At 39.8% G+C, this 23,964-nt stretch overlaps 1 protein-coding gene across 1 annotated transcript in view; it reads right to left on the bottom strand.

Moving 5' to 3' along the window:
• dcc (DCC netrin 1 receptor) overlaps positions 1-23,964 on the bottom strand; it is a 397,984-nt gene that overhangs the window by 146,898 nt on the left and 227,122 nt on the right. Inside the window, exons 9-12 of the mRNA XM_049603936.1 lie at positions 18,912-19,066; positions 16,595-16,743; positions 15,747-15,885; positions 7,108-7,157 (exon numbers count right to left, since the gene is read on the bottom strand). Of these exons, the coding sequence (XP_049459893.1) occupies positions 7,108-7,157; positions 15,747-15,885; positions 16,595-16,743; positions 18,912-19,066 (493 nt within the window). The remainder of the gene's footprint in view (positions 1-7,107; positions 7,158-15,746; positions 15,886-16,594; positions 16,744-18,911; positions 19,067-23,964) is intronic.

Genomic DNA, 23,964 nt, shown 5'->3' with positions numbered 1-23,964 from the left:
TGACTTGACTGTGTGTGTGGCAGTTAAACAGCTAGCAGAATGCAGCAGGAGTTCAGCAGAGTTAAGAGTTCACATACAGTTTTTATTGATTATTCCATTGAATGAATAATATCTGTTGTTGACTTCTGATTCTTTAATATATTTGACGTTATCAGGCAAAATGACCACAAATACTTTCACTACATGTCTGCTGCTACGAGGGTATATCTAAATGCATTCAATTATTCATTGTCTGTAACCGCTGGCCGCTGTGCTGGAGCCTATCCCAGCTGACACTGAGCAAGATGCATGGCATACACCCTGGAAAGATCCGCAGACCATCACAGAGCTGACACATAGAGACATACAACCATTCACACCGACAGGAAATTTAGAGTCACCACCTAACCTAACCTGCATCTCTTCGGACTGAGACTAACCACAATTATATTACTAATTTGTCATATCATCAAGAATATAATTATCGCAAAAATAACCTGAAATGTTGAAATATTATTTTACGGACATATACAGTGCAGTGCCGCTGTTTTGAGCTAAATGCCCTGTCTCTATTTAGTATTAAGTATACAGTATTTAATTTGATTAATCTAGTGGCACATGTTACATTTAAAGGTAACATTTAGTAATCTGTAGTGGAATACATTTTAAGAGTAACCCTCCAAAGACATTTTACCATTGCTGTCTCATTGAACTTCCAGTCAACAATATTTCAACATACAGCATATATACAATTTTGTGACCTTACACAGTTTAATCAACTAACCACAGGTAGGCTATTCAAAGCAGTGAAGCCTGCAAGCTAGTTCAGGCAAGTCATCTTGAGTCTGCTGCTATATATATGGGCTATTTTCACTGCAACTAATACATCCATGGTATGCATGTTATTGCTGGTCACTCCTCACTCCCTGCTATGTTGAGCTTGGTGTTTCCTTTTGGTGATTGACAGATGGATGCAGTTCATACATTCATACAAAATTCCTTTGTGTAAATTGGCTGGCAGAAATTAAATGTTGGCTAATGCTACAGAAACCCCTGGATGACCCAGGACCTGGAGATGGAGATCATCTTTTTTTATATGGTAAACATCCTTTTTTTTTAAAATCTTCCTCTCTAGTTTAATCTATGCTTTCTTTGAAAATCAAATGCCTAATGCTGGACTCAGTAGTCCGTTAAGTTCGCTCTTTTATGTTCCAAAATGCAGGTCTTACTTTTTGTTAGTGTTGGTGAGGTTCAGCACATGGTGGTTTGGCAAACTGTCATTTTTGTGCTGGATTTTAGTTTTAACCATTAGTAAGGTGGTTGTTACATGTCTGGTCTCCAGCTGTAGGTAGCTCAGTGGGGGCCCCCCCACTGAGCATAGGCCCTGGGGTGATCACAGTCTCTGCCTCCGCAGTTGCTCTGCTTACACTTCACAATCAGAGTGCTGAGTGTTGCTGTTAACCATGCACATGCTTTGAAGATAAGAAAGTTATTCTAGTGTGGGCTAAGGAAGGTTTGGCCCCAATCCTTATGTCTCACACAAAAAGTGCAGGCAAATCTGTGATTTTAAAACAGTCAAGTATATTTTTCTCCCAAGCATTAGTAGTACTGTTAGAACTAGGGAATAGTAACATTTATTTTGGTTCCACAGTGGTGAAACCACCATCAAACAGAAGAAACTTGACACATCTACAGAAAACTCATTTGTTAATTCACTCTTTCTCTATCTCTTATTGTGTCTAAATGTAGTACTTGAGCAGCAGTGTAGCATATTTAAAGAAGGTGAAGAACTTGTATGATTCTTGCACTTTTTGGGTTGTACCCATATGATTAAATGCACTTAGTGTAAATCAGAAAAAAAAAGTTGGATAAAAGCGCAAGGTAAATAAATGTAATGTAACATTTCTTTCTTTGTCATTATTTGGGTCTGAACTAGACTGGTTTTTAATCATACCTCAAAGAACAAGATTTTAGCATTAATCTTGGGAATTTTAGCTCTAAAACAAATTTTATCTCATGTGGCGTTCCTCAGGTATCGATTTCAGGCCCATTATAGTTTAATTTTTACTTGTTGCCTCTGGGCATGCTTATCAAGAAACACAATTTGTGTCACCATAATTATGCTGATGACACACAACTATATAATCCCCTGTCCCCAATGATCTGAGCACAACTGACACACTCTCAGAATGTATCAAGTATATTAATGAGTGGAAGTCTATTTTTTTTTTTTTTAATTGAACAGTGACAAGACAGAAATCCTAATTATTTGGTCAAAGACCCATCCTCATCCACAAGGAGGTCCAAGGTCAGAGGTCAGGGTGTGGAGGGGACTGGGTTTGATGAAAAGCACTTCATTAGGGGTTTAAACATTATAACCACCTGGTGCTTTAGAATTTTTGGTATGCAGATTTAATTTATCTTGGCAACATTTTGTAAATTTTTCCTAAGTTTCAACGTTAAGGATAAAAACATCTTTTCAGGAAGAGTAAATTAAAGACACAATAATTACACAAGTAAGAAGCATTAGTAAACAATTCAAATGTTTGGTTAAGAATATTTCTCATTTTAAAGATTGTATCATGAGGCTTTAAACTGTCAAGTAGCTCTGACATCACTGATCGATCAGCCCTGACCTGAAAGCTGATCAGCAGAGAAATATCAATCACATGCAGGAAAATAAGCGGACAGAAACTAAATGAGGTCAGCCCTCCAAAGACAGCCTGAACCTCCTCTTTATGGACATAAATTATGAGCCGTTCACATTGACTCTGGAAACATTCATCATTTTTTCTGCTACCGCTTTCAGAGCAGGATGCAAAAAAAAAAAAAAAAAAAAAACTGATGACAAAAAGAAAACTTCATGCCAATGTCTTAAAGTTTTTGCAGAGCAGGCTGCTGGCATTGGCAGTGTAGGGAAATGCTTGTGGTGCCAGAAAAAACATGAAGTGTAAATTGTGGAGGCCAAAGTGTGGCCCATGTTGTCAAGATAATCCTCAGTAATTTTCATGGTAACTCAGTAGAAGCACACACTGAGACCTCTCCAGAAAATCAAAATGATAGGCCGATACATTTGTATATATCGCATAGTTATTCCATTCACCCAGGTTGAGAGAATGTGTCTGAGAGAGAAAATCTGTTTTTAAAAGTCTCTGTGTCCAGCTTTTCTGACTGAATCTCTGTCGTCTGAAGTTTAGTTTTATGCTTATGTTCCCATTCATAGTTTCAGATTTAAGTTTTACTGCATTTTACCATTCACTGACTGTAATCAGCCACATTTTTGCTGGATTGAAGCGGGAGGAGACAGTTTCATTTTGGCTTAAATGGGCAAAAATCACACGATAATCTTTAAGCATATCGTAATTAAAGTGGACTGAGAGAAGACTAGACGTCTGCACCTCTACCTGGCTCAGTTCTTAGGCTTTAGAAAACCTTACCTGTGACGGGAGACTTTGGCCAATCACAGGTCATTTCAGAGAGAGGGCATTCCTATTGGCTATTGTACAAATGTAATTGTGTGTGGATGTCCCTTTGGTGAAAGCAAAATTCAATGGCAGGAACTTTGCAGAAGAATTGCTATTCAAGCATGAGCACTGGCTGCCTGCACTGCAAAGTAAGCCAAAAAGGAACACTACCTTATCAAAAGAGTCTAAAAGAGAGTCAAACATTAAATGGAATAAAACACATGTCAATATTGACAAAGTGTTTTAGAATCCTTTTAGCCATCACCATCTTGTTTTTTTGTTTTTTTTTGGAGCCAGATGTTGCTATATTTGTGTTAGGAGCAGGGGTGGATCTGACTGCTGAGGCTGAGGACACTATTGGCAAACAGCCTGCCATTTAAAGTGGCCCACCCTTAAATATGAGCAACTTTAAGCCTTGATCAAATGTAAGCGGGTGAGTTATATAAAAAATCATCCCTGTACAGTTGTAATGAATGGGAAAATTAGCTATTGAGACTGAAACTGTTTATTGTACCAGGCTGCAAACATGTTTTCTGCTGTAAAGTTGTGTGGGGATTGACTCACTTTTGGAGCCAACCTCAAGCGGTCATTCAAAGGACTGCAGTTTTTGGCACTTTTATGTTGGCTTCATTTTTCAGCCTTAGAGGTTGGTGCTTGGGCATGTTTATATAGATAGCTAGAGCTTCTAATTACAGTAAGTCATTTTGAATTACTTTGCAGGCACTGACCTTCAGTCAGCGGCTGTAGCGAGTCAAATTCAGCTAGCATGAACCCCAGTGTCTGGGTGTGATCCTGGTCCACCCCAACTCCCTACCAGATCAGAAAACTTTCTGTTGCTGCTATTAAACAGGTTAGACCTGGAGCTGCAGCTGGACACCACCCCACTGTTGCAGCTAGTGATGGGGATCAGTGCTGGCTGAACTCAAGATTGTAAAGCCTGAAGGTGACTGAAGGTGTCCAAGGCTGCTGCTCTCTGTTCTCCAAGCTAAGCAGTCCACAGCAGTTGAAGGGACCGTGGGGTGGCTGGCTTGCTAATTTTTCTCTCATTTGTTGTCTGATAAACAGAGAGCGGTGCAAGGAGGGGTTAAAGAATGTGCACACTCTACAATGAATAAGAAAAAACAATGTATGGGTAACACTTGGTTACTGTATGAAGGGCGTGTCCATAGTCGTCTAATGGCAGAGGCTTATGATAGAGATGGGAGGGAGAGGAGGGTGTTTTTTTTTTTTTCTTAATTCTTCCATGTTTTGGTCTTTTCCAGGAAACTCCCTACCACACATTTTAGTTACTGCTGATGTGAACCCAGTTGTTCCACACATTAAGTTTCCCATTGATAAACCAGGAGAAGATATGGGCATATTTGGAGTTAATCTGTCAGTGGATCAGGTGACGGGCTCTGCTTTGGTTTGTGCAAATTAGCACAGCTCCAATACACCATCAAGGTGAACTTCTTTTACCTAGCCAAGCTGTGATGTGGACAACCCGCTGCTTATGACTCAGCTCAGGGTGAAAAAGACTATAAGGATGTCTGATTTGTACCCATAATCACTCACAGGTGTTTGTTGAATGTATATCTGTAACCATCAGCTGCAGGATCGTATCTGCAGTCTATAGCTTTGCAGATGCACAGTGCATAATTTATACCTTCAGTAATTATTTAAATCTTCTGACACGACAGCAGAATCAAACAGTAATTGATTTTCTGGGGTCCTGAACACAGTCGAGCTGTTCCACACAGATGTGAAGTTAAGACAGTGAGATCATTTGCAGTAGAGCAGCAGACTTTTTTTTACTAAGCAAATCTCCAACCCCCATTTCCTCTGGATCATCAAAATAAATTCTGTGGTGTCAGCAGGATTGTTACAGGGAGCTCTCAGTTTATGTAAAGGCCAGATTGCTACTCACACTACTGTGCAAATGTAAATGTACTCTGATATGACCTGAATGCAGTCAACAGACAACAATAATAGAAACATGTATTTAGAATTTAACTCTGATTGTTTTTAATATAACTTGTAAAATGGAAATTCAACACAATCTGTCTCTGAGAGCATACTTGGGATGCTGTTCACTAACTTTGTGATGCAGTATATTAATATTTGAAGTTTAGTAACTTAACAATGTGGTTATGGACATATGCTGTAACTCTAGCTCACTAATCTGTGGGCTCCTGATCAGTGTCCTTCAGCTTCGCCTCTTCTGTGTGCTTACTTAATAGTAAGCTGCTCTTTAACAGTTTGAGAGAGTGAAAGAGGCTGATATGATTGGCTCTTTGGTTTTTATTGTATCTCAACCAAACTCCACTCTACGTTAAATTGCTGTGTCCTTTGTTCCTCAACGTATTCTCATATTCTGTTCTCTTAAATTAGTAACTAAAAATGTTTTTACTAATTTGTCATATCATCAAGAATATCATCATCCCAAAAATACCGTAAAATATTGTGATATTTTTTTAGGGCTATATCGCCCACCACTAGTGGCAGGTCAGGCTCCATTTGTTTGGGAGATTTGAAAAGCTATAGGCCTGTACACCTCAATGGTTGACTTTTTATTTTGCTCTATTTTTTATGGGACTGAATTAAAGTTTGTGATTGTATATTGAAAAACATTGGCTATCAAAGTGTGTGAGCATTTGTAACTATTTTGGCACTCTATTGACTGAGTGACTGTGCATGTTCAGAAGTTGGATGGAGTTGACAGTATACTGTGACTGCCCAGCCTGATCTCATTTTGATTCACTGCTGTGATAATGTGCTTATACAAACTGGCAAGGCAGGTGTAAACAAGACATTCCAAAATGTCCTGAAGGTCTTCAGCATCATCACATTCTCTTTATACCACAAACACTGTTATAGTGTTAAAATTACTGCCAAAAAGTTTTCTGCTTGCTCCTTTTGGATGCTTGCATGAAAGGCTTCTCCATCTCAAAGTCCCTGGCTGAATTTCAGCCCTAGTACATCCTTGCCTTGAAGAGGAAATAGAGTCAAGTGAACTCTTCTGTCTTATTTCTTAATGAGCCTTTAAGCACCTGACTTAGAAACATTCTAAGAAATAGAAGCTGTTGGACAAAAATGTTGTGTCAGTGGGCATGGAGGTCACTACTTTCTTACTATGGACAATATCTGCTTTTTTTGCAAACTGGAGTTTTGACCATTAAAAGAATATGTCGTATGGTCCTCTACAGTATTTTCATCCCATAAATCATGAGCAGCTTGGACAAATAGACACACACACACACACACACACACACACACACACACACAAACACATTTGTACACCACATAAATCAGTAAAATGAGGCCAGATCACCGGAGAGCAACTGTTGACTGATGGCAGTGTCACAGTTTAAATGTGTGTCAGAATGCGTCAAGTGGAGAAACCTGGGAAATGTGCTGTGAATGTGAAATGGTTTCTGTAGGCAACAGATGGAATAACCAGCTCAGATTGTCTAAGTGTAACTATGCAAACTGTTAAACCGTCTGTCATGAAATGTGATGCAGAATATGTTGAAATATGGCAGCGTCCATTGGACAAAGTTTCTTTTTTTTTTCTTTCTGTTAAAATCACCGTGAATGTAACAGTTTGTTGAGCTGACGTTGTTGGTGCATTGTGCAGATGCGGACAGGGAGAAGAGGGAATAAAAGTATAGAAATATAAACTCACCCTGGATAGGACGACCTCTAAAGTGATGTTTTGGGGAGGAGCGCTGGGTACTGCACAGACAAACACAGAAACAGTGTTAATACAGTTTATCAGGTTATTCATTAGTCAAAAATAAAACCGGCTGCTCACACACACAACTCTGACACACTGCATATGCTGAGAATGCAGTGCAGTGCACACTGCACTTGTTTACACATATTATGTATGTTACCTCACTTACACATTCTCTTCTGTTGCTTTAGAAAATAAAGTATTTTTTATCTATATATCATATCTATCTGAAAACTCTAACTTCTTAAGGCTTCTAAAAGTCCTTGAGAAGAAATAATGTGAGGGAAAAACTGATCACAAGTCATGTTCACAGTGAGGTCACAAGCCAAACAGCTGTGAGTCTGTCTGTGTTAGAGAGACATGAACACATTTAATGACTTGGTTCCTAGAAAGTAATCACTCACCAATGACAAAGACCAACTTCTGGGTCCTGTTCCAGAAAACCTTTTTCAAAATCCCATTGACCTTTGTAATAATGCTAGTTACCCGCATAGCCACGGTTGTGCCAGGGTGTGCCTGTGCCATCCAGTGAGGCATCTGGCACACCCCAAAATCAGATGAAGAATACATTTTTATTACAATTATGTATTATTTTAAATTTAGCCCACTTCCCTGCCAGTTCCCTTCTGTCTGTGGGTTGCTATAAGGGGGTGAAAAGGAATTGACGGCAAAAATTCTGTTTATCAATCTGCAAACCAGGCAGGTTATTTATCTCCTGTGCAGCAGCCTGTCAAACTGCCTTCACCAGGCTGACTGACAGCAGACATTTACACACACACACACACCAGTGGCCCCTTCACATTACAAATGGTGATGTCCATGGGTCTGAAACGACTGCTGAGCTATATCACATGTATCTCAGCCAATCATTTTCTTGTTATTGCTATTTTTCTGATACAAATAAAAAATGTGGTGTGGTGGTTAGCACTTAACAGCAAGAGAGTTGCCGGTTCGATAAAAACAGCCCTTCTGTGTGGAGATAGTAGTTCTCCATCCAGACCAACTGGGTTCTCTCCTGCATTCAGCATCCCACAGTCCACAGAGACATGCAGATTGGGGAGCAGCCTGTCAAACTCTAAATTGTCACCAGGCTGACTGACAGCAGACATTTACTGAGCCAAAGATAGTCTGGCGACCTGTCCAGGGTGTACCCTGCCTCTCGCCCGATGAGCTGGGATAGTCCAGCCCACCCGCGATTCAAGAGGATTTATTGATTTATTGATTATATTTTCCAGGCCCCCTGTGGGGAGTGAAGGGAATTTGCAGCTCACAGACACTGCAAGCCAATTGCAGGTTACCATGGAGACGATCGAAACATTTCGCCAAAGCATAAATCAAAAACTTCAGCCTGCTTTTTAATTTCTGTCGAGAGACACAAGCTGTGGAGCACCTCACCATAAATCAGGTTTTATATCTGCAGAGGTGCACATCAGTCTAGATTATTATGTGTTACAGAGATAATAAGATAAAGCACACCCATAGTTTTTTTCTGGCTATGCTAGTAATGCAAATAAATAAAAATACAGCTTTGGAGTATAAGCTCACTCGACAGCAAGTGGCCCATTACTCTGTCTCTGTATCACTTAGAATGTTTCTGACACTTTCACAAGAAACTTCAGGGAGTTGTCTTTCTGGCAAGACAAGTTTTTGCTACAAAATGGGGGTGGAGCGCAAGAGGTTTAATCCAGGAGTCTCAGTAAGGATGATAACTTAAAAAAAAAAAAAAAAATCTAATGTCATCAATCTATATTTCTGTTTATAGCTGCATTTAAAGCTACAGTTGGCAACTTTATTGACATACATTTTTTTGTCAAACGTTCTGAAAATTTCAGGATATATTGACAGTAGTGAGGCAGATGGACAATCTGTGAAATAAATCATGTCCCTCCTCTTCCATGTTGTACTTCTAATGGCGATTACTAGAATCTACCATAGCACACCAAAAACAGCCAAACAGAGCCGAGGATTCTGCCAGTCATGTCAGTCACTGCTTGTAAACTGTGGTCAAACTGAAACTCGGCAGCGCTGATCAAATATGAATCAAGATTGTGTTACTGTGTTAGATTTTAGTGTACTGTTTAGCTGTAAAATTAGAAAGTTTGTGGCCTGGCCGCCATGATGAAAACAGTCTACAGAAGTACCAGCCCCGGCCCATCAGTCTATGCAAACTTTCTAATTTTACAGCAACACAGTATACTAAAATATGTTTCTGAAAAATTCTGAGAGAACATAGAAGCAACACAGTGACAGAGTCTTGATTCAGATTTGAGCAGCACTGCCTAGTTTGACAAGATTGACAGCTACTTTAGACATTCCTCAGCTCTTACAGCACTGTGAGGCAACAGAGTAGGCAAAGGAACATGATTTTTTCCACATTTAGTGCTGATTGAATATAGAGGCAGTTTCAGCAGATATGAAAAAAAAAACAAAAAAAAAACCAAATAAATTACAATTATATTATAACAAATACGACTTCCCACACGCCTGAGACCATGTTATAGCTTGATAGATGGGGCAAGTCCACAGGGGTTATGGTCAGGGGACATGTTTGTAATAACAGCCAGAACAGTGAGCGGTGTGCACATTGATAGAGAGCAGAGAGTACAGCTATTAGAGCAGACATTAGGAGAAAGTGTTGAATATTATGGGTAAGGACAAAAGTTAAGATACTGTAAGTACCCACTCTGCCATGCAGACACATTTTCAAATTCTAATGGAACACGCTGTACTGGATGCCAACTTGTTAGAGATGGGCAGTAAGCTCCAGGAACACGCTTTGTTTTTCAGAAATACAGATGAAAGAAACATTAAATGAGAAATTGCATTGAGTTACACAAGCTAAAGTGGAACAGAGGCCAAACTGGACTTGATGTCAGGACCTCGGCTCTCTATACAACATACTGTAGATCAGAGGAATTAAAACAATCTGATATTTTGGGATAAACTGAATCGCACTTTAAGATGAATATCAATTTCATATCCTAAATATGTTGGTGTATTTTTGTTTGTTTGTTTGTTTGTTTTTTCTTTTTTCATTGGGGCAAGGCAAACAGTTTCCCTCTATTTCAGGTCAAGGCTCAACACATCCAAAATGAGTTTGTTTCTCTCAGTGTCAGAACACTGCTGTCAATCAATCATCTTGATGACATCAGCACAGACAGGAAGCAGACGGATCGAAGCTGAGACAGCGCTCATCCTCAGAGATCTGACTGTGTCACAACAGGAAAACAAGATTGCCACCAGAAGCATGACAGGTGTCATTACACACACACACACACACACACAGACACACAGACACACAGACACACACACACACTTCATTTCTCTGATTCATCAGGACATCAGACCGATTCTGAAGTCAGTCCTGGAAATTGATCCAAAACAAAGACAAAGACGAAGAAGGGGAAGAAGACAATGGAGAAATAAAGAAAGCTGGCAATTAAGAAGAGGGCAAAGAAGAGCAGAAAAATGAATAGAAGGATGGAGAAGACAAACGAGAACTGAAGATAAAGATAACAATGGCGGTGATTGGAGAGAAAAATAAAGGACAAGGCCAAAGTGAAGAACCGAAAGCTCAGGATGAATAAAAAGAGTACCAAGCAAAAACAAAGATGAAGAAGATAATAAAGCTGCCGGAAGATGCAGGGAATAGAAACAAAGGAAAACAAGCAAAGGAAAACTAAGGAAACAAAAAAAGAAAGAAAACTAGAACATGAAAACAAAGATGAAAAATGAAAAACAAGACAATGATGATGGCAAAGACAAAGATAAACAGGTTCAAAAGAAGAAGGAGGAAGAAGAGGATGGACAGGGTGATGATGAAGAGGCAGCAGACATGTGGTCCTCTCCCTTGTATCAGAGATGGAGTGTGGCATTGTTCAAATTGAGAATCAAAGTGTTTTGGTTTGAATGAACTCTGCGTCTGTCCAACCAGACGCCTGATTAACTGTCAGCAGCTTATCTGTTGATTCAGCTGCTCACTGACTGAGTGTGTATGAGTGTGTGTGTGTGTGTGTGTGTGTGTGTCAGTTGTATTGTGGATTCAATTAGCCCACAAGTCATTGTTATCATTGAGACACAGCCGGAAGATTCACAATACAGCCACTCTGTATATGTGTGTGTGTGTGTGTGTGTGTGTGTGTGTGTGTGTGTGTGTGTGTATTATTATAGATCATTTTATGGTGTGATTGCAGCTGGACAGATGCCTCCATTCTCTCTCACTGTCTCTGTATAGGAGTTTACTAATGACAACAGATGTGTCTAAGCAGCAGTCAGCAGCTGAATGTTGAGGTCTGAGCTGAAGCTCCATTCAGAAGAGATACTGACAGCTCTCGTGCAGTAATACAGAGAATAACAGAGACAACAACTAGTTTTGTTTTTTTTAAACCACCAATCGAAATTTAAAAGCACATCAAACGTGACTGATTCTGGCTAAAATTATATTAGATGTCCACTTGACTAATACCCTCTATACACTGTTGCATTTCTTTTTTTTTTTTAAAGATATTTTTTAGGGCATTTTTGCCTTTAATTGATAGGACAGTCAAGTGTGAAAGGGGGAGGGGGGGGGTGACATGCAGCAAAGGGCCACGGGCTAGAGTCGAACCTGGGCCGCTGCGGCAACGGCCTTGTACATGGGGCGCCTGCTCTACCACTAAGCCACCGACGCCTGTCGTGCTGCATTTCTATTGGTTGATTAGTAGACGTAGATCGTAGCAGCTGTCACACTGTGAGAGAGTCATCCTAAATTTCTGACACCCTCAGAATTTTATCTCAGGTTATCTTTGGTCGCAAGACGTTGACAACAGCCGTCCTTGAACCTGTTTCACAGTGCGACGTAAGACCACCATTTTAGAGCCACGACCAAAGATATCGCGAAATTCCTCCCACGATGGCCATCTTTCGTCTGGGACAGCCCAACATCGCACAGTGTATACCGGCCATAAGGCCCACAGTGTTGCCTCCTAGTTCAAGCATTTGACTGTAGGACTAGTTGAGTGTATATATGCATATATAAAGCTCAAATGATGGAAAGCATGTAGAACTATGAAATACAAAATGAAATATGAGATTTATAATTGTTTGTTTGTTTGATGAATCAATGTGAGGAGGGTTACAGCCTCCTCAACACTCTTTACATTTTGTTTTCTGTTTTCATCTTCAGGGGAAGCTTGAGTGATAAATAAGTCACATGCTTCATGTGCATCACGTTTTTTTTTTTTACTAAGTCTGTATACACAGCACGTTTTCAAATTTATTTAGTCATTTATGTATTTAATTTTATTTCAAGCTTTACCGCTCAGGTTGTTTGATGCTTAAATTGAAAATTTGTTCTGTCCATGTGAGAATGTGTGTGTTCGGGAAAAGAGGGATAAAGTGTGTGTTGCTGTTTCTTGGCCCTTCTTTCTATATTGCTTATTCCTTCATATCTCTCTCTCTCCCTCTCTCTCTCTCTCTCTCACTCACACTCACACACACACATACACACACGGTGTCAGGTAATAGGCAACACCTGGTCCAGCAGTTCTCTGGTCTCAGCTGAATGGCTGCAGATGGACCAGTTCAAACCAGCCATATTGCAGACAGCAGACACACTTTCAGTACACTTTAATTTTCCTCAACATTGCATATTTTGAAATATTAATGCATTAATCTGCATTTTATACCTTTAATTTAAGGGGTTTTATTTTGAAATGCTGCAAAATGATGCTTAATATTTTACAACCTGAACCTCAACAACATACAAGAACTAAAGATGCTAATGCCACTTTAAATATTACAACACTTAAATAATATGCTTCAATTATGTATTGATCTCTTTAGCAGAAATCAGTTTGTCCAAACAGGGATTATATTCATTATTCAGCGAAAATGTTCTCATTTAAACAACCAAGGACTTCCAGGACAAACTCTTTAGAATTTCCCTTCATGATTGAATCCCATCCACTTGTCAGGTTCAGTTCACTATTTTACAAATTTAAAGGTCCACAAACATGGCAATCTTTACTCAGGGTCATAGCTACAGTAACACTGAGCTCATGCTATCAGTATTTTGAGCATTATGTTTTTTTCTGTTATTATGTGTAATATTTCAGTTTTTGTGGAAATTACATTTTGAAATGGAGACCTTAGCTCCAGTATTTATCCCATTGTGTAAATGGCCTTATACAACATGACAAAACCAACAAACTACCTCTGTGTTTGGTGTTTTAGGGAACGTGTATAAAGACAAGAACAAACTCCAAATCTAAATTTCTAAAATCCTGGCTACCTGTATTCGTTCCTCCCCATTCTCATTTTGCGGTTGCCAAATACCGTCACTTGGTCAGTGATTTCCACATCAGACATCGATGAAAAATAGGCATCCATTTGCAGCGGTATGATACACCGTCAGGCACCTTCAGTTAATAATGCCACCGGACGGCATTAATTTGAAACACTGCGGGAGGGAGGGGCGGCGGTGGATAGGTTCAACAACACCAGGCTTTCACCCAGGAGGCCAGGGTTGTCTTCTCATGTGAATGTAGAGCCAAACCATGTTTTTTTTTTTTCCTCAACCTAACCGTGTGTGTGTGTGTGTGTGTGTGTGTGTGTGTGTGTGTGTCTTGTACAGTGAAATAACATAAATATCCTGTGTTTTACCAAGGTGGGGGTACATTTTGAAAAAGACTGTATGCATCTAAGGAGCAGAAAATGTTGATTTCCTGTGAGAAGTGAAGTGTATTTTGAAAAGAAATAACACATGTAACACGTGTACATTGACACAGCTTCCCAGAACTTCAACGGCAGACATACCCAGGATATCTAGCACATAATATGTAGACATGAAAGTCCATTGATCAAGTGGCGAAACGTAAGGTGGGGATGAGAATGTGTTGGATTCCTAATACAAATGGTTGTTGGAGGGTAGTGAAGGTCCTTCACTATCTTAAGTGGAAACCAAAGGGCAATTAACAATGGAGATAAAGGGCCCTATTTAGATGGTCTAAAGCGGTTGGCGGAGCGCGCATAATCCATGTCGCAAGTGTCATTGCTATTTAGATGCAGGCGCAGTTGTTATTTTCACGCCCTGCGTCCCCGTCATCTAACTAGCAAATGAACTTGCGCTTCTCTGGGTGTGTTGGTCTAAAAATGAGGAGTGGTCAGGCGCAGTCATGGCACGTTGCTAGCTAGATGACATAAAAAGCAAATGCGCCAGTGACCAACAAAAACCTGGTCTAAAGTCAACGGCGCAGTATTTCGCTGTTAAACAAGTTGGTAATATGCGTCTCTAGGCGGGTGCACAACACGCGTGCACTCTGCTCAGACACACACGGAGCAGCCACATATATGCAAAAGGTAACAAAAGATGTGAAAACGTTTGATAAACTTTATTTTGACATAAACGCAACAATAACCAGCTTCTGTAAACTAAAAACGTAAACTTATAGCCCTACAAGTACAAATGTATATTTAAAAAAAAAGCTTTTAGAACGTAAAACTGAAAATCATCTTGTCAGGAGGAGGAGGAGGATGCACAGCGGCTGCACAGCCCGCCACACAGCCAGGGGCACCCGGGGGAAGCTCCGCAGCCCGCGCGCAGCCAGACCAGACGGCCCGGGTGCAGCTACGGGACCATCCCTTCCTGGACCTTCGGGCGGGGGGGTTCAGGATGCTGGAGAGGGAGCTGGGCTCTCTAACCTCCCGGGTTAAAATAAAATTGAATTACAATTTCTTGACAGCGTTTCTCCTGTGCGCGCGCGCTCTCTCTTTCTCTCTCGCAGTCTCACTCTGTTTCTTTTCTTTTGACTTCTCTAAGATGACAGATGCTGAATATATACCCCCTATCTGATGCTGTGGCTGTTTGTGGTTGGCTGCGAGGGATGTGAACTCATTAGTTTGCAGCTGTGTTAATCAAATCAGGTTGGGTTTCCATTACGCGTGCCAAACGTGCCAAACGGTGCCAATCCCCTTTGATCTGACATCAGATGTGACGGGACAGTCGATATAGAGATACATTTATCGTCTCCTCAGCTGTAAAAGGCTCACTCTTTCCAGTTGTTAGGTCCGCCATCTAACTAGCTCTCCGCTGTGCGCTCCAATTGTGCCTCTCATAAAGGGAATGAGAGGTGACACTCTGATTGGCTTATGGAATGATACGCCCAAAACACACCCATGACTAATTCACAGAGTAAGTCCAACCCTTTTAGACTCTCCGCCATGGCGCGCAGTCTGAAAACACGCTGTCTAACTAGCAAGTGACTGGGACACGCCCATGTGCCACACGCTGTCCGCTTTAGACCATCTAAATAGGGCCCAAAGTATTGTGATTCAATTTGCCCTCAGTTCAAAGGTCATCATCACTGTCTTCCAGGAATTTTAAGATTCAGTCTGAGACACTCAGGTCAAGGAATCAACCTTTAATGGCGAATGGTTACAATGTCCCCTTTGAGGGAGCTCCCAAACAATCAATTCTACTGTGAGAAATGATTCTCCCTTTATAAACATACATCATCACAGTGTAGTAAACAGTGATGCATTCAGTTAATGATGTACTGTACATAAGTTACCACACTGGATTAATAAAGAGTTGTTAAGGTAAAGCTCACCGTCTGATTGGGTGGTGACGCTGATGGTTTCTGGCGCAGTGCCTGGTCCGTAGCGGTTGATTGCCAAAACTCGAACTGTGTACTCTGTGAATTTATTGAGTCCCTCCATCTTGTAGTTGAGTCCGCTCACCTCCACACTCTGAACACAAACACAGAGGAGTAATTACACTTTGAATGTTTTCTCTTGGTTTTGTGTTTTAATTAGACTGAGGCCTCGTCCACACGCATCTATATTTGAAAACGTGAGATTAAGGTCCCTGAAAACCTACCTTTTGTAAAACTCACGGACAGGGAAAACTAAGTTTTTGGCTTGAAACCTCAGAGTGCGTGCTTCTATCTCCTTTGTGAGGCAGCACAAATGAGGCAACATTTCACGCAATGGCGGATGTAACAGAACTTTCTACATGTTTACACATAAATGTGGAGTAACTGTTTCACTATACTGAGGAACAAAGGCTTAAAAATGCCCCACAGAGGTCACTGCTATGTGTACTCTTCCAGCAATGGCTTGTTTTCAGGCTTCTGATTCCTCTTCTTCTTTGTGTGACATAGGGTTAGGGTTATATCGCTGCCTGTAGGATTTGCATGCTCTTGACAATGCTTCAAATGTGTTTTTGCACTTTCATTTGGATGAAGATTTTTTTCATAACAGTGCTTATACCAGTGTTATAACAGGGAATTTTTTTAGAACCCCTTTTTTTTCAGAAATACACAGCTCTGTGTGCACTAGGGCTGAGTTATCAGAAAAGGTCTGTAATTTGTGACATAAATTGCATTCAGAGGTTTATCAAACTCCACAAAATGCCTGGTGTTTTGACAGGGAGTATTGCGGCAGTGATGGTGCTGACCTGTTCCTTGCCCGACGGGCTCTCGGTCCACAGCAGTCTGTAGCCCAGGATGGGGCCGTTTGGTTGGCTGGGAGGCTCCCAGCTCACCTGGACGGAGGTGGGAGACAGAGCCTCAGCTTGGAGAGACTCCACCCTGCTGGGAACCTGGACTGTAGAGACATACAAAGACAACATACTGCTCACACACAACTACTGATACTACTATTGCTGTTATTACTCCTGCTACTATTACACCTTTCACTGCTACATCTATCATTACTACAATGACCGACTGACTGGCCCATTTTCTCCTGCAGTAATGGAGAGAAGGGTCCAGTGGTGCATCTAATCCATGACCTCATCACCCTTCAGCTCCTTATGATCATCCCACAACCCTGCTGTGCCATGTGTTGGTCTCACCACATGTCTCTTATCTCCCTTCTTAATCTCTCTCTCTCTCTCTAGAGTTAACACATAGCTCCATGGCCATGTAGTGTATGGATGCATCACCCAGCCTACTCTTCCTTTTACTGCCTCTGATTGGCTTACTCTGACATTCTTACACTAACCTATATCACTCCTCTTGCCTAACCCTAACCAACCTAACAGAGGCAATGAATATTACATACATTCAGATACATTCAGTCTGGTAACATTTGGGAAGTCTAGAAGAGCCATACAGTTCAGTCATTTTATCGGTATTCAAGTTACCAGAGTGCTAAACTGGCAGGAGCTCTATGGACTATACAGTGCAGAAGCAGTGCCAATCATCCTGGTAATTTTATATGAACTTCTTTGGAACTGAACTTTGTGGCTTCATACATCACTGAGCAGCTTCCATAAAAATAAATAAGGCCAAGCCTCCAACACTTTTTCCAGTTGTCTTTATACATCCATGGATTGGGTGTGTCAAACTGAAGTTCACAGTGGCTAGCTAACGTTAGCTGAGCGTGCTAAACTAAAGACCTTAGGGGCTGAGTTAGCTGAAAAGCTAGCAGAGATTAGTTGACGGAGGGCAATAAGGTGTGGTGGGGATGGCTGTCAGATATACGTGCAACTAGAGCTTTTTGAATTGTCATTGGAGGGCTGATGAATGATTACAAACCAATTTTATTTAGCTTTTGTTTATTCTGTCATAAAACAATACTGGCCTGAATATATGCCAATATGTTTTATGGATATTACATTTGAAAAAGTGGGGTTTGTATTTTTTTAAGCACTAGACATTTACATCCTCTCAAGAGATATTCTCTTTGAATGAAGCGTGTCCCTGCATTGAGCCTGCTACACTGAAGTAGCACTCTGGTGATTTTGTATCGGACTTCCATAAAGTTAGGGGACACACAAGAATCACAGTTAAAGAAACCAGAAGTACTGCTCTGCCATTGTGTCTGCCTCCACGCACTCGTCAAATTTATCTCACAGTTTATACTATTTGTCTGTGAAAACATGGAGGCTTCACACACAGAAGATCTATACAATTAGCACAGTTTCAAGATGGACGCTCCCCTTGAGTAATGGCCTGAAAAAGTGTTTTTCATAATCATCCTATTAGAAATTTGTGTGAAGTTTTGTCATAATTAGCTTAAGGATTCTTGAGTTATGGCCAAAAACATGTATTGTGAGGTCACAGTGACCTTGGCCTTTAACCTCTGACCATCAAATTCTAACCAGTTTATTCTTCAGTCCAAGGGGGCATTTGTATCAACTTAAAATAAATTCCCTCAAGTTTGTTTTTGAGATATTGTGTTCACAAGAATGAGACAGATTCGAGGTCACACTGACCTTGACCTTTGACCACCAAAATCCAATCAGTTTGTTGCTGAGTCTAAGTGAATGTTTGTGCCAAATCTGAAGAAATTCCCTCACAGTTTTCTTGAGATATCGTATTTACAAGAATGGTACATATGTATGAATGTACACACGTATGAACAGATGGATGAACCGAAAACTAATTTCTCCAGCCACGGCTATTGCTGTCACAGAGGCATATACATTAATTGTCAAACCTGAAGCAGCAGAGGCAAACATATCCCGTTTTTTCAGTCTCTAGTATGGGTCAAGATCCAAAAATGCTGGATCCAACAAGATGATGTCATCAGAGGAATTTTTTCAACATTATATAACTGCTTTCATGAGCTCAGTGATAGAAGTGAATTTCCCTTTAAGACAGTGCTCCATTCACATCTGTTGATAGTGTTCGTCAGCCCAAAAATGTTAAATTAGCCCATTTTAACCCACAGGAGCTTCTGGTGACTTCTGTCAAGAATTGTTTATCTGTGTGTGTGTGTGTGTGTGTGTGTGTGTGTGTGTGTGTGTGTGTGTGTGTGTGTCCTACGGTCAGGCTTGGTGGTGATCCTCAAGGGGGCGGAGCTCTCTCCTGGGCCCACGTCGTTGTAAGCAATGACTCTGAAACTGTAGCTCTCCTCTGGTTTCAGATTGGACACAGTCAACTCCAGAGACTCTGGCTCCGACACATTCACTGACCGCTCCCTGACACAGGGAAACACAACATCACACACCTTAATTACAAATCTAACATACATATAACAATGAACGTTTTTCAGTTTTAACAGATACATTTTTTTAGATATATATTTTTATCACTCATCTTCTTACACACATTTTACTCATTTCTATTATTCATCTAATTTTATGAATTTTTTTAGCTTATTATGAAAATGAAATAGCGCTGCATTTAAAACAGAATCCAGCTCTTTTTTGGTAACCACACAGATAATCTGAGCTGTAATCTGATGTAATCTGTGTAATCCTGCAGTGACTGCAGCTAATCCTCAGATTACAGCACCTCTGCAGCCTCTCAATTCTCAACCAATCACCAAATCAGTGAAGAGACAGCTGCAAAGATTAGCATGTTTCCACTGCAGCAGCCAATACACACACAGCTGCTTTCTCTGCTCAGTTCACGGCAAAGAGAGCTGACAGTGAACATATCTTTGGAATGATTTTCAGACTAAATACTGGAGGCACTTTTTATCCTTCTATAAAAAAAAATATAGTAAACGTTACACATTTTTGTAGAATTTTGTTCCACTTCAATCAGAATTGATAATAACATTGTATGAGTTCTGGAATTGATCTCACTGCAGTTTTTTTTTTTTTTTTTTTATCTTGATTTAACCTACTGAGAAGCAAAAAAGAACATCAGACACAAACAAGATTTGCTTTCCAGATTGTAACTGAGGCTTCGTTTAGAAAGAGAGGACGAGGAAAACTGTACAAATAATTTAAAAACTGTGTCAAAAAAAAAAATTTGTTCCCACTAGATAAATAACTACTGTCAGTGAAAGAGAACAGTTTAATATGAGCAACAAGCAATGATGAATTATTGATAATACCTGCTGACAAGACAGTCCGACACTGATGTCTGCTCTACTCATTTCAAAAAAGTTTGAAAAGTGTAACACAATGATTCTTAAAGAAACACTTCAACATTTTGGGAAAGATGTTCATCTGCTTGCCAGTAGTAAGATGAGAAAATCAACCTCAAGGCAGTGTGTTTAGCAGCTACAAAGCTGGAATCAGAACATGGTTAGCCAAGCCTGGCAAAAAGATTGGAGCAACATTTTTACATTTCTGTTTGGGTACAGATCAAACTAACGAGTTACAACATGATAATTGTTGATTGTTGATGTTGTTTATAGGTGGATGGAGAGATGCCGCTCCCTCTCATGTCCATTGGATAAAGCACATTATGCTGTAATTAAAACTTGAGAGAATTTGTTACTAAAAAAAGTCAGTAAATGGCAGTGTGGGGTCATTTTGTGCAATTTATTTGAGAAACCCAAGATTAGAGTTAATGCTCCTTTTTAAAAAGAAAAAAAAAAACTATTTGGTTTTATCATTTTTATTTCAATTATTATTCTATGTGTTTGAATTGTATATGTTTTTGTATGCAGGGTTACAGTGTGCGCATGTGTGTCTTATGTCAGCTGGATCCCTGGGGTTGGGTTAACAGGAAAAATTTAACTTTTGAAGGACTATAATTTGTACTGTTCTACATTGATAACTAAAACTTGAAAAGAAAACCAATATGCATATGTCCTTAACTACTGAGCTATTCTTTAAATATAAAACCATCTATGAGACCACTTTATAGAAACACTAAATCTTCTTCTGTGTTCCATGTGTCCTGCACAGAGCTATTTTTGGCAATGGTAAGTCTAGCTTAGCACAAGACAACAAAGAGAGCTGTCTGATTTACATGTATACTTCCAGCTAACAAGCGAGTCAGCAATCCGTCGAGGAGGCAGCTGGTTTTTGTTGCCCTTTGAGTTGGGACTGAGCTCAAATCTGGCAACCCCATAATGGACAGTAATATATTTATGGATCTTTAATGGGTTTTGTGCCCCTTGATATTTACCAGTATCAATAAACCACCTTTGAATTTATAACTTTTAATGACCTTAAGTTTTCAAAAAAGGTGTAACCGAAGGGTTTAAACTAGAATTACAGCCAGGGGTTGTATGCCACCGCAAACCAGTCAAGCTGCACTTGGTTTACATCCGTGTCACTCACAGCTGACAATGCTTCAAATATTGATGTTGCTGCAAAGAGGCGACATTTTCTAAAACATGGATGCATCACACACATCTTTAACCCAGCAGCACAGAAGATCTATACATTCAGCATGGTTTCAAGGTGGATAACCAAGATTAGCTTCACCACTTCAGTGTCTGAATAAATATTTACCCTAGTGTTCCTGAGAACTTTATGATGTCACAATGAAGTTGGCCTTTGACATTCTGGATATAAAATGTGATCGCTTATTCATTTTATCCTATTAGAAATCTGTGTACAATTGTGTTATAATTAGCATATTTATTCTTAAGTTATAGCCAAAAAACATGTTTTGTGAGGTCACAGTGACCTTTGACCAAATGTAATCACTTTAAAGTTGAGGCCAAGTAGAATTTTGTGCCAAATTTGAAGAAAAACCCTCAATATGTTCTTGAGATATCCCAATGGCAAGAATGGGACATACAAACAGATGGACGGACATAACACACAGACATAACAATTTACACATAACATTCTTATTCACATAAACAATAACATGGAATATTTTAAGCTATTAAATCATTTTCAAGAGACTTTTATCCTACTTAAGTACTTAATTTATTTGTTGTATTATATTACAATTATTTACTGATTACCCCAAACTTAGTGTGCAGCTTTTACCAAGTAAAGGAGCTTTTAATGGGTTTTATCCTTTAAAATCATATTAATCTATACACTAATCCCAGTAAAGAAAACCCATTTACCCTTTAAAACTAACCCCTCCATTGATGATGATCAAAAGAAATTGACCATTTTTGATTAACAGGCCCCTGAAGTGAATTTGGAGAGAAGGTTTTGCCAAAACCCATTACACCGTTGGACTGTAAGACACCAGACTATTAAGGATTCAATTATATCCTCTGCTGTGTAGTAACAACATTACTTATATGACAGGTTTTATTCATCAACACATTCATCACATATTCATCCATTCTTATCTCTCCTAGTACTAGCAGTTGGTGACTGTTCTATTGTTGGTGACCACATGTGAAGCAGTGGGCAATAGAAGATTTATATCACAATCAAGTATCAATCAAGTATTGGGCTACCAGGTTTGAGTTCTCTCCTCACTCTTGCCTAACAAAACACAGCCAGCTCTTGAGTTTTCTTAACAGCTGAAAGATTGGATGGCTTTTCCGTTTTGGAGTTTTTTCTTTACCCTTTAAAACAACACTAGATACATGTAAAATACCCAATATAACATACCTCACTACAGTATATTATAATAAATTGTTCAACCTCTCAAATCCTGTTGAAGTAATATGGAAAATAGACAGCTTGGAAAGAGAAAGTTTGTGAAGTTTCAGGGAAATTTTGTTAAGAGGTTATCACAATCCACTGCAGACTGTGAATGTCCACTGCAAATGTCATGCCAGTCCGAGTCAAGATATCTGTCTGGACCAAAGTGTTGGACAGACAAACTGACAGAGCAGCAAATCATCCAATATCATCATCATCAGCAGCAGCAACAGAGAGACACAAAGGTTAAAGAAAATACAAGGGGTGAGTGGAGTTCTCAGGGTATGTGAATCCATATTTTCCTCTGAGCTGCTGAGTAAAAAGGCAGAGAGGCCGAGCTGGATGTCGAGTTAACCAGCAGGTCCATGTCTGTCACACAGTGTGAATTCTCTTTGCCCTTCTAAGGCCACAGTCTGAGGTCATTCAGTCTGCTCCAAAACAAATAATCCACAGACAGAGGGAGACGATTCTCTCTCTCTGCTTCCATTTTCTGCTCCTAAATTCTCTGGTGTTTTTTTCTGATATTTTCTCTGTTTGAGAAGAGGATGAGCAAAACCCCTCTCAGCTCGTTCAGTTTTTACCTTTCTCTTTACCCTTCTGTCCTTACAATACAGTTTTTAGCAGCAGCATCAACAAATTGATCCTCAAGCACTACTGAGTGCACTTGACCATGACATTAACAAAAGGCTTTAAGCTATAAAACAAATGAGGCTAATATTGAGGCTACAGCTATCTGAATGACTCAGCAGCAACAAGGAGTCCATGAGGACAGCCAAGTGGCCAGAATAAAACATTGATATTGTTCATTTCTGCAAACCACTAATATGTGACATTTATATGTTTGATATCATATCAACATTTCTAAAGTGGCTTAGTTCAGATTATATGTATATGAGCCTGACAATAAGTTTCTTGTCAGGAGGAGTTTGGGGTGGTGGTTGGCATGACAGCTAGGCAAGTCAGCTGCCGAGCTGCAGACGGTAGAAGACGACTGTTCGAGACCAGTGACATTTCCAGCCATGTTTGTGGCGACAAAAGGGGGTATTTTAAGACAAATAATTTTCTTTCCCTAACCATAACTAAGTATTTTTGTGCTTAAACCTAACTACACATTAACTATAGTGTTGTCATAATCTTAAAATATTATCATAAAATATAAAATTCAAATGCAAAAAAAACCAAACTTTAAATTTACTTAATATGACATACAAATTTATTGCATGTTTGTAGGAATGTACGATGCCAACATTTATTCCGACAATTGGGTTGTTGAGGAAGTGAGATTTGAGTCAAAAACTCAAATGATCCTCATCCCAAATATCAATACCAAAACAACAGGAACGACATGAATATATATATCCTCGGATCGGGTATCGGCACCGATCACGTTATTTTTACAAAATCGGAATCGGTAATAAAAGATCGGAGGAATCACAACAACAACAATGGCCAGGTTTTTCATCTGTGTTGTTCATTGTTGCCTCTGCTTTCCAATGTATAAAGTGTGGCGCTCCTGTATATTTTATAAATATATTTTACAATACACAGTATAATACAGTCAGCTGATGGCT

Source organism: Epinephelus fuscoguttatus, linkage group LG18 (genome assembly GCF_011397635.1).
Source record: "Epinephelus fuscoguttatus linkage group LG18, E.fuscoguttatus.final_Chr_v1".
NCBI lineage: Eukaryota > Metazoa > Chordata > Actinopteri > Perciformes > Serranidae > Epinephelus > Epinephelus fuscoguttatus.
Note: the sequence above shows the minus strand (reverse complement) of the source record. Positions and strands in the feature narration are given on the sequence as shown.